The following is a 20,901-nucleotide window of genomic DNA, read 5'->3' as shown; positions in this document are numbered from 1 at the left end:
TGAGGACTTTTTGATCCTTTTCCATTAAGCCAAATTCTACTGAAAAATATCACATTTATTCAATTAATTTCAACAAACTTGACTTTCTAACAAGCATTTGTTGAATGTTTTCATATTCTATTTTTTCTCATCCTGAAAAATTACATAATTTGAAAGACTGTAGTTACTGTACATAGTATTGACCTTGACTTGTTCTTAAAGCCAGATGTACACTAAAGCTATGCACCAGTGTCTCATGAAAAGGAGGCTTAATTGAGTTGTTGAAATGGTCCTCAAAGGAATAGCCAATTCATTACAGCAATATTAATGATCAGTTATGTAACTGTGTTTGGACCTGAGAGCTTGTCTGCCCATCTACATTCTTTTGTGTGTGTTTGAACATTGGTATGTGTGTACAGCATAGAATTTAGATTATATACTAGGATTGCATACTATTACTCTGACTGATATTTTTATGTCAGGAATGGGCAGTATGGCCTAAAGATAATATTATTATACATATCATACTATATTCATAAATGTGTGATTTAACCCTTTGAGGCATAAAAGCACACCAGTATGAATATTCTTCCTGCAACATTTATCTGCATTAAAACATTCTTGGTTACTGTATATTCATTAGTAGTTTCTATTGCAACAATTTTAAAGGTAGAAAGTAAGATTTCCATGTGTTGTTTGATTATAAAGCAGTTTTAGGTTCTATATTAATACTGTGAAAGTATCTAAGCGCTCAGTCCACAGAGAAATGCACACAGCCAGTATTCAGAAAGTGAGCCTGCCTGTCACTGCCCTCAGCGATGCTCCTAGCATGGCCCACATGGACCCACCATCCAACCTTGCAGGATTTGGTTTCTCTGAGTGTTTACCTGAAATCTATTCAATCAGAAACACAATCAGAAAACAGTCAACAGACCTGTTGTTGCAAAATCTCCAGGAAGCCCAAAAGAGGAGATGTAAATCTACATTGAGATGGTTTTTGGTACTAAAAACCACAGTTATATCTTTCTATAGATCAATACTTCAAATAAAACACCAGAAAAGTGTAAAATATGGGACCTTTAAATTACATGCAAAAAGGGGAAGTCACAACCAAGTTAAATTTGACCCATAACAAAAACAGAGTTCAAAGCAACAGAAAAGTGGAGCAACAAGAATCTCTAAGAAAGACATTTAACTCAGTGCTGTTTCTTTTCTGAACCAATTTGTCCCCCTTCATCTTTAATTACTGTTTCTGAACAACACGTATAAACTCGCTTTGTCGCGCCCTCAAGCTCTCTCCACTTCAGATACAAAAACACACACGCCTCACCTACGTCACACACATGCACATCTAGGAGAATTTTCTGGATGAGCGGCGGAGTGTGTTATCTGTGAGAGGGTGACAGCCATAGGAGAGAGCAAGAGAAGCAAAACGCCAGAACAAATTTAATGCCAGCGGGTTAAAACAATTACGTGACTATTTGTACTTAAAGTTCACGATATAGTCGTTTACTGCATCGCACACGGAACAAGCCACAATACATCGAGTATATTCATTATATCGCCCACCCCTAAGCTGTCGGTATGTGGAACTACTTAACTTCTCCAGTTTCCCCAACATTTGCATTCTAGTAGAAACACCAGCAGCATGCAGTCCATAAAACCAAACAACTAAATCCCATGAAACTCTTATGTATTAGTTTCTAACGAGGACCACCACAATGAGTGAACAGCTGGTAAAATTGGTTACATGGGTTTCAGAAAATCTGATTTCTGTTTTATGAACTTTTTATATATACATAGGCAAAAAGGAATCGCCATCTACTCAGAAAGTGCTGATATCAGCTGACTGCTATCAGCTCTAATCATGTTGTCTGCTATGCCATAATCATCACAGGAGAAAAATGTGTTTACGGAGGTGAAATGGAGTGTGTAAACTGTGAAGAGCAGGGGAAAAGGACATGTCTGCAGCTGTGTGTTAATTGGTGGGGCATCAGTGTTGGTGTTTGGGTTGATGGCAGGATGAAAATAAGAGACCTTGAGAGACAAGCTCAGATGTAATTAAATTAAGTTTATTAGCATCGGGTCCGACTGTACTCAGGTCAGGCCATATTCAGAAACGAGGGAGAGAGGATGTGATGAAGGGGTTTGACTGAACGCCATGATTAGACAGTGTTATACTGGCTGATTTGAGATTGATATTAAAGCCATCATCGAAGGCTCAGCATCTGTACTGAAAGGCCAGTCAATAGAAGGATGTTTTGCCTCCACCTGTTCTCTTGTCTTGCTTGATTCCCTGGCTGGAAAGCTGAAATGTCAAGTGTGATGGGCAACGATCTATTTACATCTCTGAGTTTGGCGGAGGCGATGAAAGCCCACAGACAGGAGCGACTAAATGATTGACTCAGCTACGCTCTGTACAGATAGAAATCAATATGAATAATTCCTGCGCGCTCGTGTCTTGACATTTGGATTGTGACATTAACCCGGACGGTAGATTTAAACAAATGGACGGACAGACAAAAGGAAAAATGTAAATAAATGTCTCACAGATGGAGATGTTAGAATAATATCAACACCATTCTGAGGCATTTCACTCACGATAATGATTCAAGGGATTTACACTATTATATTTTATTTTTATGATTTTTGGTGTAATGTGTAATATGATAATAAAGTAATATCACAATTATATTGTATATCACGATATTTGCCCTGAACTGTATCAAGATATTGAATTTTGGATGTCGCACAAGCCTTTCATTAAAGGTCCCATGTTGTCTAAAGGTAGATGTCCATGTGTTGTTTGATTATAAACAGGTTTAGGTTCTATATTAATACTGTGAAAGTATCAAAGTACAGAGAAATGTACACAGCCTGTATTCAGAAACTGAGCCTTAAAATGAGTCGTCAGGACTTCTGCAACTTTGTGATGTCACAATGAAACGTCACCGCTCCAAGCCCTGCCCACCTAGGCCCACCATCCAATCTTGCAGTATTTGGTTCCTCTGAGTGCTTTCCTGAAATCTGCTAGATATTTTTATAGCATTACTGAGCCAATCAGAAGAGAGACTCAGATCCTCCTCTCTTCTGATTGGCTCACCAACCTGTTGTTACTAGAGCTCCAGAGAGAGGAAATGTGAAACTACATTGAGATGCTTTGTCATACTTAAAACCACAAATATATCTTCTTATGGATCAAGACTTCAAATAAAAGTGTAAAATATGGGACCTTTAAAATGTTATAATTCAATTAGTTTGAACAGTTTTGATTCTTTTCCACAGAAGAAGGAGTGGACATGGGATGAGAGCAAGATGATGGTGATGCAGGATCCCATTTACAGGTAAGTTGGCCATAAGGTTTATTTTGTATGTAACTTTTAATTTCTGCAGCTCAACTTTAAATGCTAATTTGTTTTTGCTTTTAATTCTCATTGTAATGACTTCAAGCTTATTCGAGCTTCTCCCTAAACAAATTTTTAATCCAAACTTGATTAAATACGCTGTTGTTGGCTCCGGAAATTAGAATCTTTTGTCTCTGTCACCGCAAGCGTTGACATTTAGGAGAAAGAAAGATATTGGGGCTGGTTGATGACAACTTTTACTGACTCCAGAACAGAGTGGCACAGAGAGAAAAGAGATGAGTTATTTGGTATTGAAGTTGAAGTGATGATTAATAAACATGGGAGAATAGAGGAACACTGATAACATGGAATACACAAATGTGAAAGAAAAATGTGTGGCCTCAGAAAAAGGGTTTTTAAATATTGTATTCAGTTCTCTTTAATATTGCGTTTTGTGAAAATGTAATCTAGCAGAAGCTGTGATAAAGGCATTTTAAAAATTCATTTTAATGATGCATGTAATAAATGAAAGAATAGACAATGAAAACAAGTCCTGAAATCATCAACAGAATATTGACATACATTTTTAATATTCCCAGCCTTTTTGTAATGTTATCACCTCAACTCTTCAGTGTTCAAAGTCCATTTTAACAAGCCAGTACTGTTCTCAGTGTATCACTATTTCCTGCAATAGTCATTTATGCATTTTTTTTTTTATAACAACACAGTTCTATCAAAATCACAGTGTGATGTTTTATGCACATCCTACAACAGCCTGAGTGGTTTCATAGTGGCAGCTGGAACTGAGGTGCCTCATTTACTCCAGATGGTTTTTTGGATCAAAGTACTTTGAGCCCGCCTTTACTCGTCGTCTGTGGAGGGAGAGCCGGTTTAGGCTCGGGTGGTGGATCTCTGACTTCTCCTGGATGTGCTTGTGATGGGGCGGTAGTTTCATGTTTATATTCCCATCAGCTGGCTCCACAGAATGAGTACTTCCTGGTTTGAGTTATGGCTGTTTCTCCAGCAGAGAGTGATGAGTGTGACGTCTGCGCTCTGATCCACCTCACAGGACTGCCATAAGGTCCAGTTCATTCAGTCCATTTGCTGCAGGGCTGTAATCCTTTGATTTGAACTCGCACCACAGTCTGTTGTTGTCAGAACAGACATGCTACACACACACACACACACACGCACACAGTGCTGAGAGGCAGCCTGTGTGAATTCGGTGGCTCAGAAAGATTCACTGAAAAATGAGAGGAATACTTTTAGATGTCTGCACCATTAATCTCTGTTTCTCACTGACACACACACACACACACACACACACACACACACACTCATACATGCAGTCACAAGGAAGTTCGGTCAGACCGGTGGAGGGTTTATGACTAAACTTGAAAACCTTCATGAGTAGAAAGAAGGCTGAAGACTGGTTTCACCATAGACACACACAGTTCATATTCTCTACTGGATGACTCATACTTTATCCATTCTCTCTCTCTCTCTCTCTCTCTCTTCTCTCTCTCTCTCTCTCTCTCTCTCTCTCTCCCTTCACACACACACACACACACACACACACACTTACACACACTGACAAGCTCACTCCCAGGCGGGTACAGCTCACAAGTGCATCCAGGAGCCCAGTTGGGGGTTCTGGCTTTGGAAATGATTCTGTCAGAAAGATGGATTTTGGCCGGCTGTTTGTGTAAGCATCTCTGAGCATGGGAATTTAGAAAGATTTAGTTTGGTTGGAGATGCCTTATCTTGTCCCACACATTTGAGCCTTGTGCACAGTTTTTAATATTACAGTCGCAAAGTTTCCCCACAGGAGGATGCTCTGTAGCAAGGGGGAGGGGCGGGGGGGTGTAAAGCAGAGTGTGATGGGTAAGACTCACTCATCCATCAGTCGCTGTCGTCTGCTGAGCACACTCTGACAGGTCCTCACGGCTTTTCGTTTTTTCTGTTCAACAACTACATCCAGGCAGAAGCTCAGTCATTAAATATCTGGTCTTCAGTGGGTGGGAAACTGCACCTCTGCTCCTTTTTTCACCTGAACTGTAAAGTTTAACTTTTCATGCGGGTGCAATCGTTTCCTGAGATGTTAGTGGAGGCCAAGGCTGATTCTCCTTCCTGGTTACAGCTCTTGGCCTATTATATGAGCAAGAAAATATACCAATGGAAAGTTTGTTCAAAATCAAAACTGCCATTCATTTTCATCAGATCCAAGCTCCATATCCATTTCTGAGAAATTATGAGATGTTCTTGTTTCTGCTCTGTTTCCTCCACCATATCTCAATCAAGTGACAGCAATCGATATCTAATCAGGCAATATTACTTTCAGTGCCATAAACCATCTAAGAGTGCAGTGTGCACTGAGGGCAGAGTCTTTAATGTTAGGAAAAATCACTTGTTGACTCAGACCCAACTGAAACCTGCTTTCTATGAACAAACTTGTGGTAAAGTCCAGCCTGACGAACTTAATGGGCATCATGAACCAGAGATGATTAGAGAAAAGAAGAGAGACTTGCACTGAACAGGTGAAAACCACTAGCAGGTGTGTTTGCCTGTTCACTTGTTACTCAGCTTGGTAGCTAACTTGTATTTTGTATACAATATTCAGGCTTGAATTTAGGTTCAATTTGTTACTGATGGTCTCAGCCTTTTGAAAAGCTCCCACTTATTCAAAGCCACAACTGTCAGTAGTTTTCTGAAGAAGTTGTAGGAAGACATTCAGTGAAAAAGTATTTTATTTAAGAGATAGGTTTTATTTTTCTGAAATCAAGGCTGGGTCTGTGCTTGGCAAGAGTCTGGACTCACTCAGGACTGTTGTGGAGAGACGCATGCAATGTAAGATGGAGGCCATCTTGGGCAATACAAACCATCCTCTCCACAACATTCTGGCAGGACAGAGAAGCGGCTATAGCTGCAGCAAATGTCTCATCTCACTGTGCTGCAGAACAGAGAGGTTCAGGAGATCCTTTGTTCCCACTGCCATCAGGCTGTACAACACCTCAGCCACAGGAAGTGGACTAATCTAATTATTATTGTTTATTTATTATTAACTGTTATTATTATTATCAATGAGTTAATGGACACATGAATTTCCCCTAGGGGATAAATAAAGTATCTATCTATCTATCCATCCATCCATCCATCCATCCATCCATCCATCCATCGGATGTCAATAGACATATAAACTTTTTACTCCAAAATTAGTGCATATAAGTGGGTTTTTTAAATGAGGGTAAATATGCAAAAAAAGATGACAGACACACAACTGCAGGGAGCGATGTCATCACATGCAGCCATGACTGATAAAATGGATCCTTTGGGTCTCATCCCCGGTTTAGTGTTCCTGTAAGTGTTGGAATCTCTGTGTGAGACACTTCTCTCGGTGATTGTGTGTTTTTAAAACTTTTAAAAATTCCTCCCCGAGTGCAGTGTAGCTCAGTGTCTCTGGTGTAACCGCACCGTACTGGGCAGAGGACAGGTCTGTTGACAGTGTTTGTGCTCTGAAAGATAACACAAGCGCGACTGCTGAGTCATTTGACCTGGGAGTGAATACTGATAGTGTTCCCTTTCACACTGCAGACAGAAGCCTGATGTTAGCGGATCCTGGCGTATTTTTTAACCAGTGTAAAAGGGAGTTTAATCCTGTCCATACTGCCCTCATACTTTCCTAAGATCAGCCGAGGCTAACCTGTGGCTCTCAGTAGTCCTAGTTAGTCAAATTGAGTGGTTGTCATCGTCCTGATGGTTTATTGAAACCGTCACGATGCAGCCCCCCACTGTGGCTCAGCAAGGCAACACTGTCTGTGGAATCACAATGCAACACAACTTTTCATACAAACAGAGGTGTCTCTGGCTCAGGAGATGGACCGGGTCGTCCTCTAGGGTCGGCTTTTGCTGTCCACATGTCAAAGTGTCATTGGCTTGGACACTGGATTATTTGAGTTGAAGTGGCCCGCCCCCGCTGTGAGCAGCTGTGGAAAACCCTGAGTCATACGAGATGAGAGTAGCGGTCAGTCTCTTGACCTTATTCTGTTGTTAATCAGTGGATCCGCTGGTGGCCTTGACTGATGAGAATGAAATTAATAATTAGCCATGTTTTTACATGAATACATGTTATGTTTCTGTTCTGTTCTTATCACCTGTCTCAGCCATACCGTTGGGACAGTACTGTGATATCTGTGTCCTTGGATTCTTTCACTGGACGTTAATTTGTTATCAATATGCAGACTGCAACTTATATATCTCAGCCTGAGCATCGGGCATCAGGATTTAAAAAAAAAACAATGACCCCATGCAGTGTGCTATGGAGTTGTAAAAGAGAAGAGGGATTAGTCTGTAAATGTAAATGTGTGAAAGATTTTGCATTTACATCAGCCTCATATCATCGAAGTGCAAATTAGAAGGCTGTCCTCGGCCAGTGGAAATCCCCCTGTGAGAACACATGGTGTGAATGTAACCTTTTGGTCAGAGGTATGAATTGCTGCTCTCCATAAGCTTGATGTGATCCATATTCACTTCTCGCTTTTCAAACACAGAGAAAAATGTACATCAAAGACCCCGGACCCTGTTTGTAAATGCTCCTATGTGAGTTTTTCAGCTGTACACAGGCCAGATGCTGTGTGTCTAAATCATTTGGGAGGATTTAGCTGAGATCTTTCCGTTTCTGTGCATTCGTTTTCATCTTCAGCTGCTGTGTAGCTGGAGCTGCTGGCTCACTGCCACTGAGGCTGCCCACCACCTCATGTGCACCTCAGTGTTGGCAGGGGGTGGCATGGCACATTGACATGTTTAGTGATACCTGAGGTGATCTTCCACTGACTTTTATTTACTAAATCTTAACTGTACATCTGCTGTAGCCTAATGACAAAGAGAAAAACAAAATATCTTCACTCTGAGGGTGTAAAACTGCAAGTGGATGGAACAACAAAGGATAGATGTATTAGCATTAACATATGGGCAAGAAGAGCTTCTCAGAAACATGCACATACAAAGACACGACTACCGACCCATACATATTCACTCAGTCACAAGCTCACACACACACTTGAATGATTCATGTACATACAGTACTAGAACAAACCACAGAGACACAGGCAAACAAGCAAGAAGACAGTTGACAACTTTTGGACACTGCTTACAGTCCCATGATGCACTACTGTGAAAACCCTCACACTCTCACCACCATCTGTTCAAAAAACATCAATTCACAGACAGAGAAGGCAGGTTAGTGGCTGGGGAGCTCATCAGGGCCATAATATCAAACATGTTGGATATTGTTTAGGAGTTAAAATCGATATGATGGTGATTCTGATTACATCAGTCCCAGAGTAGCTGACGGTGTTGCCAAGCAACAGTAAACATTCTAGCCCTTGAGGCTAATGTTGGCTAGCATACCTCTGTTGACAGATGTCAAAACTGACAGCTTCTCCTGAAACATTTTCTCATCCAGATTCGTTCAGCCTTCTGCTTTTGTTTTACTAATTTCGCAGCAGGTTTTTGCACTACAGTCTCCATTTTGTTTACAATGACGTCACGTGAGGTGGTGCATTATTATCCGATTGCTCCCTGTGCCACAATAATGATATTTTGTAGTGTGTGATGCACCATTAATTTAAAATCTTGTGTGTGCCTGTTAGAGATTAGAGACATCTGTGAGGTTTCTCTTTATGTGCCTCATGCAACTCAATTTCAAGATCAGTTAGGATTTTAAAACTCTTGTAGTCTGAGCCTGGCTTCAGATGATCAATTGGTTGGATTGATTCGTCTTTTAGCCATGGTGGGCCACCATGCTGAAATGTTACCAGTGGAAGTGCTGCCTCATTCAAACAAGAAAGTCAAGAGAGAAAGGCAGTGTTAGATTATGTAGTTCTACTTTGAACATAGACCACAGCTGTTTTGTGGTGGATTTTAACTTCAATCACATCACAGCAGAGTCTCATTCAAGACTGCAGTCAGCCATGTGCTGTAAAATACTAGTCTAATTATAAAAACAAACTCACAAACAAGCCTGATTCAAAAACTACTTTGGGGGTGGAGTGGGGGGTTAGGCTAAATTAAGCTAAATAATCAAAATGCACTGAAACAAAAGAAATTAAAAGACAACTGAGATAAAATCAAGCAAAAACCCAAGTGCAACCAGAATAATCACTTCCATCAAAGAAGAAGTTTCATAGAAGATGCTGTTGAAGAGAGCTGTGGTGATGTCACTTTGCAAAAGTGACAAACACTCCTTTTTGACTGGCAGGCTTCACTATTGTTTACTGAATAGAGTCTGAATTGAGAAGCCTTGTTATTGTGTTGGTCCATTGTCTGCTTTGTGCCTACGCTGTGCTCCAGTGCCGATGAGTGTTTGATTCACAGCTGCGTTCAGCTGTCACTGACATCAACCGAGTGTATAATCAGTTGGTGTGCTCGTATTATGTCACTTCTAAAGAGAGGAACTGTTGTAGATTATGGTATTACTACGAGTCCTGTGCTAATTCTCTGGAGTTTGCATAAGGCCAATGAGACGTGATGGTTTCAGTCACTATAACTCTCACTGAGCCACAGCTTTTGTTATGTCAGGACCTAAATGTTCTATGAATCACTTTTCGGCATGTGATCTTCTAGGTATTGCAGCGTCTACAGGTTATGATTTTGTTTTCGACATGAGTTGTGAGCAGTTCAACAAAAGTCAAGGAGTCATTTTTCCTTCTCAGAGAGAGCAGAACATTTATTATTTTATTAGAAATAGTAAAAAAATATTGTGGGGGAAAAGAAAAAGATTTTGTGCATCAGAAATCCATATTTTTAGACCCCTATAAGATTTATCTTTTGGCCACACAGGTTTTTTTTTTGTTTTTTTTTTGAAGAGGCCTTGGATTAGATTATCAAGACACTTTTGCTCTGCTCCACCAACAGGAATGTCATGTTCCCAGCACTCATGTCAACTTAATGCTGCATGGCAACAAGAAAGATGTAACATTGTGCATGTTTTGGCTCTCACAATCTGTTGACAACATACTCAACGCCATTATTGCAGGACACCATAAAGTCGATAATGTCTACAGCTCAGAGAATGTCCTCCTCCTTTTAAAATTTACCAACATATTACTCTGTCTCAATGGACATGGTCTTTTGAATAGAGTTGGAGCCCTGACTCACACTTTGTGAGCAGCATGCTGCCCCAGATGACGGAGCACACTACTAAGCTCTGTTCTCTTTGTGCTGTGTGATGATCTCTAACAATTAAAAAGCATATCTGCTATTATGTTGCCTTAATTTGCATCAGAGATGAGATCCAGTTGAATCAGAGGAAATGCCTCTTTTACTCCTTAGCTGCACACACCAGCTGTTTCTTACAGTTCATCTGTACATTTACAAAAACACTGGATGTGCACGGATGGCATAAGATACGAAACATCTATTTCACAGATATATGAAATGAATGTTTCAATCAAGCGTTGACATCTGTTTGTTTTTCTCTCATTAAACATATTGAATACTGCACAGTAAGTACTCATTTGACCAGTTAGGTGAAACATACTGTAAAACCTGCTTCATTTGTAAAATGTCAAATAATTTTTTTGCTGCTCCATGAAATGAAATTTCATTATAAACTGAACTAGGCAGTGAACAGGTGTGGCAGCCCAGTGAGCCAGCAGGTGTTTGGAGAGTCCAACCTGGAAACATCCACAGAGAGCAGGCCTGTTGTGCCTAATGAGATACACAGTCAATTAATTGCGCCCCATCTGATGCCATCTGATCACAATGCCCTCCAATGGAACAACAGCGTTTTCCGAATGCCCTTGTCCAACAGGACCTTGATGTATTGTCAAGGGAAGAAAGCAACTTGGGATGTGTTGTAGTCAGGCGGCAGGGGAACAACTGTGGCACAGCTCTCTCCTGTGTTGCCCTGCAAAAACAAACATGTCTCCTTTATCTGTAGCGACTGAAAGGAACATGTTCAGACTGATTTTTTTTCATACCCTTAAAAGTGAGCTATTTGTAAGCTTTACTATTGCTACACGGCCACCATTAGCATTAACAGCTGTTTACTTACCAGTCTAGAAGAAACTGAGTTCAGCATCAAACTCCATTCCTTTACTCACCAGCAACTTTCTCCAGTGCTGGAAAGAAGCCCTCTTCTTGTGCCTCTATTTCTATCACTTCTTTTCTTCTATTGAAGTTAGCGTGCTAAGCAGCTAGACCCATCCGGACCATCTCCTCACTTTCTGATGCCAAGTCACTGGAGCGTCCGGTCTGTCCTGAAGAGGTAGCGCTGCTCAGAGGACGTATTATAACCTCTTTTCTTGTAAATGCAACATTGATTGAAGCTTTTGGCAATACTGGTAAGTAAACAGCTGTTAATGCCAACGCTGGCGATGTAGCAATGGCAAAACTTACAAAAAGCTCCATACTTTGAGTTGCTAAGCTTACCAATAAATGAAGTTAATCATGCTTCATGGCACAAGCAGATGTTGAAAGAAAGACTAATTGTAGATAATTTCAGTGTGAACATTTGCAACTTCGCAGATACATGAGCAGCATTAAGTGTCTTTAAAAAGGTGTTTGCTGTTGAGATTAGTACATAAGCACTATTTTTAAGAATCAGATTTGACCAAAAATACCATGGCTGGATCACATTTGCATTTTAGAGGAATAAAGGAGGTTAATAGTGCAGCTCAAATGGTGTGTAAATGAAAATTTTACAGTAATATTACAAACAAAAGGATGATACTCCTCTCTTTGAAAAGTGTTCAGGAGTTTTTTTTTAATCACTAGCAGGAGAATAGAGCAGTTCTTTCGACATTCAGGTCGCCCTGTTGTTGTATCGCATGCTCCTCCTGCATTAACACAAAGATGTTCAGTTCAGTAACACTGATATATACTGACTGGAGAGGGTCATACCTTTCAAATCTCCCATTTTTATCAGTGAATCCTTGTTTTACTGATGATTGTGGCATCTTACAGACACCTGCGTTTCGTAGATGTCAAACAAAATAAATAGTTTTTGTTGAACAGCTAGTTCAGTAATAAAATGGCAAGGCAGTGCAATGCAAATTCAGTATAAAACTAATGTGAAACTATCTTTTGTAAACATCGTTGATCTTTCGCCCATAACAATAACTGTGAGAAAACACTGCAAACCAATTGCTGGCTGCTGCAGGAGGTGTTACTGTAAACACAGGCCTTGACCATTATAACAACAGCAGAGGACGTTCATGGTGGGTGGGAAGTTGCCGCCAGGGAGGAAAACTTTTAGTCACTTTGCTGTTGTTGTCACTTGACATTTTGCAGGTGTCTATCTCTCTGTTTTGTCTCCTAACACACACCGACAGGGTCTGTGTTTGTGTATGTGTGTTTTTACATTCCGCCTGCCAGAGAGCCACAGCCTCGGGGCAAAACCAGCAGACCAACTCAGTCAGGAGTGTGTCAGAATCCCCTGGATCAGGCACACACACGTCAAACTGGCAGCCTGAACACCTTGGTTTATTTTTTTGTTCGTTTTTTTCAGCCATGCTCACAAAGTTGAATGCTAACACACAAGAGAGGCATCCAATCACACTAAATCTTTACTTTTTCTATGAACCACATGTACGCACACGCACACACACACACAGACACACACACACACACACACACACACACACACACACACACACACACACATACACTACTATTTGACTGGAGGCCACCCACCAATTCAGGGCTGGAGCTGCAGGGGCTGCGAGCAAAGACCTTGGAGGGATAAAACAACACCAAAGTCATGCCCAGAGTACTAAATAACTTTATCCTAAATAATTCATAAACTCCTCAAACTGTGTCGTGTAGCGCTGAGTCTCAAAATCACCTTTTTGTTCCAATAAAAGCAAGAAAGTTGGAGGTGAAAGAAAGCAATTTTACTTATGTATGGTGTGCTCTGTATTATTTACTTGATTGTTGAGGAGTGATTGGCCTTACTTTAAATTAAGACCGAAAGCGGTGAGAACGTCAAAGTCATTCATAATCTATGTGAGCCAGCGACTCGCCCTTTGGTGGCGTGTCTTGGGCGATGTGGGCCTCAGAAAAAGTTGAAGCCCAGGCAACTTTATGGTAATGCCCGATGACGCGGTTCGCAACCAATTGGAATGTAGAAGAGTGGTGTAAACGTTTGTTCCTATCAAACATTTGTTCCCAAGCACAGTGGAGGAGAAATTGACCATTGAGGTGGTGGCTTTCCCTGTCCTTTATGACGTGTCCCTGTTTGGTTACACGGACTTAAATAAAAAAAATAAAAAAAAATAGAAAAACAACAATGCATGGACGAAGGTGTCTTTGGGGAGTTGATGAAGTGTAGCCTATAATGTATTTTGTGAAAATAGAAGGGAATTGCATGCTAACTAACTCCATAACATGTAAGACAGTGTTGCTTGACAACTGGATGCGCACAACGTTAACGTTGCTACTTATACCCTACTTGTGGTCAGTTGGCACAAAGATACCGCTTGACACGTCTGTTTCCTTTGCGGGCCCTTTAAATACGGTTTGCAAGACCAACGGTTTGTACAAACTTCCTAACTGTGTATTTCATCTACGTCAGAGTGCCCACGAACTTCAACAGCGTCCTTGACAGCAAGAATGTATTTCTTTCCTCTTGCTGCTTTCGGTCCGAACGTACAGTTATTATTCTGCCTTGTTTCAAGCTGTTGACTTGTTTACATAATCATAATGTTGGTTTAGAGCAGAACAGAACCTTAGGAGAGAGTTATTTCATCCACAATCAATGATTGGCAGCTGTATCTGACTTTTGCTTTGAAGAAAGGAAGAGTGTTGAGAGTGCTCAGGTGAAGAGTCTGGGCAGTTGGCCTCTTTTACATGTGGAAACCAAATGTGCTCAAATACTTTTGTGTGATCTCTGCTCAGTCAAAAACACACTCCAGATTTGACTTCACACCAGATGCGGTGGATATAAATTCAGGAATGCATATATTGTTATTCCTTATAAATGGTTTGATCAATAATTTCGAGGACATCTTAAGAGCTCTTCTCATTGTATACCAGCCATCATAAGAGTTCAGGCTGAAATAATTCTTTGTACACTGATATAGTTAGTGTCCCCATCATCTGTCTGAGTGTTGGCAGGCTCACCAGAGAAAAAGGTAACACACATTCGATCTCTGAAATGAATACAGGTTTAAACTGACAGTAAAGCTGCTGGATTTCAAACATTCTTCTGAGGACACTTTTGGTCCAAGCGTCCCTGAACCACAAGGTTATTATTGGTGCACGTTAATACATAGACTGGTGTTGGTGGTTTCACTTGGTTAGTGAATCTGCTAAACTTTTGAAAACTCACTTATTCCCCCCTCCATGGTATTTTATAACTCACTTAGTCCCACAGTGAACAGACGGCACAGATGCTTTGGTAATCATAGCAACAGATAAATAAAGGAAGCTTTTTAGAGGTCCAGAATGCACCTTGCCGCTGATGCACCTGTTCCATCATCATTTTACACCTGATAATACACATGTAGGAAAACTGATCCACCACATGTTTTAAGCTTGGTCAAATTGGACTGAGTGAGTATTGAAACTTCTAAAAACTTCTTCAGTGTGTTACCCACAGTCCATTGTCATAGCTCACATAGCTGACATCAGGTCCTTTTCTAATTACAACTTTTTGAATTTGACCTGGTATTAAAACAAGTTCAGTAGTTTTTTTAGTACTATGTGCATGTCCACCTAGTGGGATAGTGGATATCAACAAGTTGGTTAATTCAGGATTTAATATACATTATATAATATATAAATATTAATAATAGGTCTACATACATTATTTTAGTAGGCTAATATAATCATCTAAAAGTGATGAGTAATAATAATATTTTGAGACTGCATGTATTAGGACTATTTGTCAACATCGTCATGTCTAAATTAAAATCATCCTATATTCCCTTTAAAACCAGATAGAACAGTGTCCTCTACAGGACATATTGTTGTCAAAATGATCTTAAAAAGGAAAAAAATTGAGGCAAAATGTTTGTTTACATAATGTATTTCTGTTAACAATAAAACATCTAGTATCAGGCCTAAAAAATCCCGAACCCTGGGACTGTAGTTGAGACAGTGTATCTCTTTTTGACTCTAAACAAAGTTTGTCTTTTTTCACCAACAATAAACATGAATGCTTCAAGCAGCTTCTCGGGACTCGAGAAGCACTATGGTTTATGCCTTGCAGTGTTTCTCATTGTGCATCAGGAGTTGGACAGGAGTGAGACTTTATTTAGTGTGTGTGTGTGTGTGTGTGTGTGTGTGTGTATACAGGATCTGTCTCAGGTTATAACTTCTGCGGCCTTCAGCTGTGGTAATTGCTGTCACTTTCTGTGAGAAGCAGCCCGCCCTTGCTGACTCCCACCTAACAGTTCACAGTAACAGAAACTTAAAAACCCTCCAGTGGAAAGTTCACACCCACCCAATTAAAGTCAATTTGATGTTTGTGTGTTCTAGAAACACCCTGATTACCAGATACCAGAAACAAACTGAGATATCAAGCTTGCAAGCACACATTTTGCTTTGATATTTCAGCGTGCTCATGCCATGCTGATTACATACTGCACAACCATTACACACACACACACACACACACACACACACACACACACACACACACAACAAACACTTACACACACACATCCCATAATATTTCTCACAACCTCATTCACTCCTATACAATCTCTGTCTCAGCAGCATCCTGTGCTCGGAGCTAATGGACTGTCCAGTCAAATTTAATAGCTTACTTTGCTAAAGGGGAACAACTAATGGAGGAAAAAAGAGATGGAGAGAACCATCTCCCTTTGACAGAGATTCTCCTGGCAACATTTAAAGGGGAAGTACACTCACAAATTACAAAAGAAGTGGTCACAAACCAGAGATATCCTCATCTGAAACTCCTGCTACAACTCCAGTATAATGGACGACAGTGAAGTTTTGTTTGTCCCCCTCAAAACTATGAAAAATGACATTTGAAAAACACAACATTTCCTGGTTGATTGGTTAGAATAATCTACAGAGTCATTGTAAATTTTTCATAGGGACTATATCTACAGTAAAAAGTAGTACCAGTGAAAACTAATGAAGTTCATGCTGAGTTGTTTTCATCCAGTGGCTTTTTTTTTTTTAAAGGATTTTTAAAAACTCCATTGTATTTGAGTTGCAGCAGAAATCTCAGACACATTTAGCTCAAAACTTTAGCAGATACAACCGCTGCTTAGCATAAGAGAGAAATTTTCTCTTTGGATATTTATCAGCTACAGGATTCAAGTGAGACAGTCCTGATGGGCTGCAGTGGTCCTCTAAGGTTTAAATTGTAGTTTCAACATAAGAGGAAAATCAATAAGTCCCTGTAGGAATTTTATTTTTGATTTATCTACCAATTATTGTCAGAATGAATTGTTTGATATATAAGAAATAGTATAAATTTCCAGTTGAAAGTTCTTAGGGTTGATCTTCAAATTTTCCTGTTTTGTCTGACAAACAGTCCAGACCCCAAAGGTAGCCATTAAACTGTCATAGAAACACAAAATATTCATATTTGAGAAGCTTAAACTAGTGAATTTCTACCATTTCTGCCTCAAAAATCACTGGTTGACATAGACAGGTGTTGATAAAGTGTAATGTCCTGGACTCTCCATCTGTTGTTAAAGCAGGAGAGTATGAAACTCTGGAAATGTTATTTAAAGTGAATCACCACTGTTGCCACAAGTGACAGGTAAAGGATAACAGAAGATGCTAAAAGATAGTGTAACCATAATACAAGTAGCAGTGGGTTAAAAAAAAAAAAAAAAAAAGTCAGCAAACTGAATCATTGATGTCATTTACACAGGAATGTGGAGCTCCTGGTCATACCAGACCAAGCCAGGCTGTAATGGCAAAACTCCCTTTTATTGCTTATGAATTAAACATTTCATTTTCAAGAGGAAGAATATGTCATTTGTTCTTTTTTTCCTTGTTACTGAGTCAGCCATACCAATATATCAGTTTTTGAATACGTTATGACAGAGGAGAAGGTGGGGTAAGCAATACTGGTAGCCTATCAGTAAGGGTTCATGAATAATGCTAGTGAACTCTAACTGGCCTGTGTGTGTGTGTGTGTGTGTGTGTGTGTGTGTGTGTGTGTAGCTTTGAAAAACAGGAGGCTTTTGGTAAAACCAGACAATCTTTGTGAAAAAATGTGAAACCAATGTGCTATGTAGACGTCAAACCAATTCCTTATAAAAATACAAACAAGTGACACCCTTAACACAGAGTTTTACTGTTCCTCATCTGGCATTTCGCACCCACTGAAACCAGGATTTCATTAGTTTGTTATTTCTTTGTAATCTGGATTCATGAACCCAGCTTTTTGCTCAGCCAGTCGCGTCTGCAATATTACAGTGCTGGGCAGCATCCAAATCTAAGAAAAACAACATGGGCAAGACTTGATTATTAACAGTCCCAACACATAACAGTGTCCCCCACAGCTCAGCCAGCCTCCTCTCCTCCCATGGTATTCATGAAGGAGAGGTTAAGAGGCACAGCTCAAGTAAAACATATGCACCTGCATTATTCCTCTATGTCCTGCTTTCACTGAAAAATTTTCAAACTTTTATCATCTTTGCCCCAGAGGAAACAGATGTCACCTGCTTAAATGACTGGAGACCTGTTCCTTTCATTTCCATGATAATGAAGGTCTGGATTTTTGACTTCTACATTCTTATAATTCACGGAACAGGACACCGTCTTAATTCAAACTGTGTCCCTAATGCTAGACATATGCTGCATTCAGATATAATTAGCTCTTTCCCATGTGTTGCTCTGCTCTACATTATAGTTACAGAACCTTCATTAGTTATGTCCTGTCAGAAAGCTGTTCAAACACCCTGCTTTCTAAGTTCTTTAAATTCTGTCTTCCTGAATCCCTCCAGATGCCCTGAAATTCACAACAACTTTAAAAAGGTGCTGTTTTCCCCTTTTGTTGCTTCCATAAAATTGATCACCCCTGAAACTGAACTGTAACACAAAATTAGCTGTTTAGGAAAGCGACAGCGGCAGCCGAATGGCAGCACATTAGTTCTACAGGCCTGTAATTGTGTATGAAATGACCTTTAACTGTTAACTGTGGCTGTGCAGCTGAGAGAAAAACAGCACTAACTGGAGAAAAATGGCTGTACAGCTGCCACGGTTATTGGATTTACTGTCCTCTCTATTCCAAATAAAACACAAATATCTGGAAAGGTGTCACAAGTCTTTTTAATCACTTCCCGTGCTATTAATATAAACACAACAGGCGTTTTAATTTGACTTTCTTTTATTGTTCATGCTTTAAGCTATGCAAAGCAGCAGTCCGGCATATTTTTTTGATTCATTTAGTAAATTGATCATCTGAGCCCTCATCTAGATTAAAAGGGTTCAGAGGGTATAGCACCGTGTTATTACCGTTGCTAACACTTAAATAGATTGCATTTTCTGGGAACGCAAATGCCTCAGTTTGTGTGTCTGCATTTATTTATTTCTTCCAGAGGCTCCACTGCTGCAGCTGCTGCTGCTGCTGTAAACCTCTCTCAATTGAATGTAAATGAAGATGAAGACAGTTCAGTTCTTGTTTTGCTCCTCTCTGCCCACTTTCACTGCCTCTGGGCATTGTGTCTGTTTGTGTGTGTGTGTGTGTGTGTGTGTGTGTGTGTGTGTGTGTGTGTGTGTGTGTGTGTGTGTGTTTGAGAGAGAGACTGTTTGAGTGTGTTTAGGTATGTGAGCATGACCTTGGCTTGTTTGACTGTATTAGAAGACAGACAACATTCTCTCCTGGGTTGATGTGGGTGTGGTGACTGGGTATGACACACACACACAAACTCTCACACACACACACCGACACTGATCAGGACACAGAACAGGACAGGGTGATTTGTCTGTGGGCGTCAGATCTTTACACAACTATCGTGCACCTTATAGATACAGCTGTTTTAATTTTTTTCCACTGAAAAACGATTTGAATTCTAAAAAGGAGTTGGTCAGTTTAATCAGATTTTTTTCACAGTTTATTTTCCCAGGCGGCAGAAGTTTCTTCGTCGCCTGTTGCAAGATTTATTTGGACTTACATATTGATTTCATTCATCCAGTTTCACCTCCCTTGACTACAGTATGTATTGTCATATGGTGTTGCTGGTGTTTGCATCAGTGTGTCACATCCACATTATATATATATATATATATATATATATATATATATGTGTGTGTGTGTGTATACAATATGCACTCCAACATTTTACACCATGAACATACTGCGGTTTTGTTTCCTAGGTACTTGCTGCAGTCATGATGTGTGTGTGTGGTGTGTGTGAGTGTGTTTTCGCGCGTTTTTACTGCATGCTTACATAAAGCGCGTGTGCTGCCTCAGCTTAAGCTCTGAAGACCTGACTAAGGTTGTAAAGGAATTACCCTCCCACTCAGCCAAGTGAATAATTATCATAAACAGTCATGACAACACTAAGTGCTACGCACACTCATTCATATTTATTCACACTCAGTGGAATAGACGTTTAACTTAAATTGAAATCTGACTTGACGCATTTAGCGTGTTTGCTCCCTGAAGGTTATTCATATTAAATGTGAGAATGCATTACCACTGTACGGTATTGTTAGATTGCAGATGTATTGCACTTAATTAGTTCTACATATTCATGAGTGAGTGTTGACTTAAACCAAAGATAAAATACTGTCGAGATCAAGGTTGAAAACTAAGTGGAGTTTTGAGTTGAGATTATTTTGTCACACGTTCCAATTTCAGGTTAAAAGTTATTTATTTCAACCACAGATATTTTGTATTATAGTATAATATTCTGTGTATATATATATATATATGTGTGTGTGTGTGTATATATATATATATATATGTATATGTATATGTATATACACACACACACTGTATAAATTACATTTTAATTAAATGTTGAAATAATATTTCATCCTGTGTCCTTTGGAAGGTTGCTCACATGCAACAGCCGTCAAAGTCAAAACAAGCCTGGTCCACCATCCACAAAGCAAAGAACAGCTGTTGGGTCCGGTGTGCCGGATGCGTGGGTTTGCTGTTTACACATGAGAACATATGAGATCTTAGTCAAACTGTACGTGGTGGGAAAAAGTCAGAGCACTTTTAGCAGGACTGTCAACAGATTTAACGTCTCTCCCTCTCTTATCTCGTATGTATGATCTGTGCACGAGTTCTGTCGCTTCTTCAGATGGTTCGTTTTCTTTTTATTTTCATCCCGGGCAGTTGAATTATCAGCTTAGCTCTCCTTCTCCCTCTCAGCCGCCTCTTCTTTCTGTAGTTCTTGGGAGACCCAGAAAAAAGACAACAGCAGTGTGCTGGTTCATCCATTGGTGATTTAATAAAACTGCCATCACACGATTGATCCATTCACTGACCTTGCAAGAAGCTATTAATACATAATGTGTCGTATCATATATTTATTTCCATGTCTTAAATGTTTTTAGTAACAAGGACACTGACTGGTTTGTGGAGTAAACAATAAATTGTGAAAGAAAAAGGACTAGATTAAAAAAAAAAGAG

The 20,901-nt window shown here is 39.9% G+C and overlaps 1 protein-coding gene across 4 annotated transcripts in view; it reads left to right on the top strand.

Moving 5' to 3' along the window:
- LOC111671722 (carboxyl-terminal PDZ ligand of neuronal nitric oxide synthase protein-like) overlaps window positions 1-20,901 on the top strand; it is a 187,875-nt gene that overhangs the window by 66,250 nt on the left and 100,724 nt on the right. For all 4 annotated transcript variants that reach the window (XM_087180045.1, XM_087180044.1, XM_023428886.2 and 1 more), the window contains exon 4: window positions 3,265-3,323. In XM_087180045.1, coding sequence (XP_087036171.1) covers window positions 3,265-3,323 — 59 coding nt within the window. The remainder of the gene's footprint in view (window positions 1-3,264; window positions 3,324-20,901) is intronic.

Source organism: Seriola lalandi, unplaced genomic scaffold (genome assembly GCF_002814215.2).
Source record: "Seriola lalandi dorsalis isolate HSWRI2012SDOR001 ecotype SW California unplaced genomic scaffold, Sedor1 jcf7180002054885, whole genome shotgun sequence".
NCBI lineage: Eukaryota > Metazoa > Chordata > Actinopteri > Carangiformes > Carangidae > Seriola > Seriola lalandi.
Note: the sequence above shows the minus strand (reverse complement) of the source record. Positions and strands in the feature narration are given on the sequence as shown.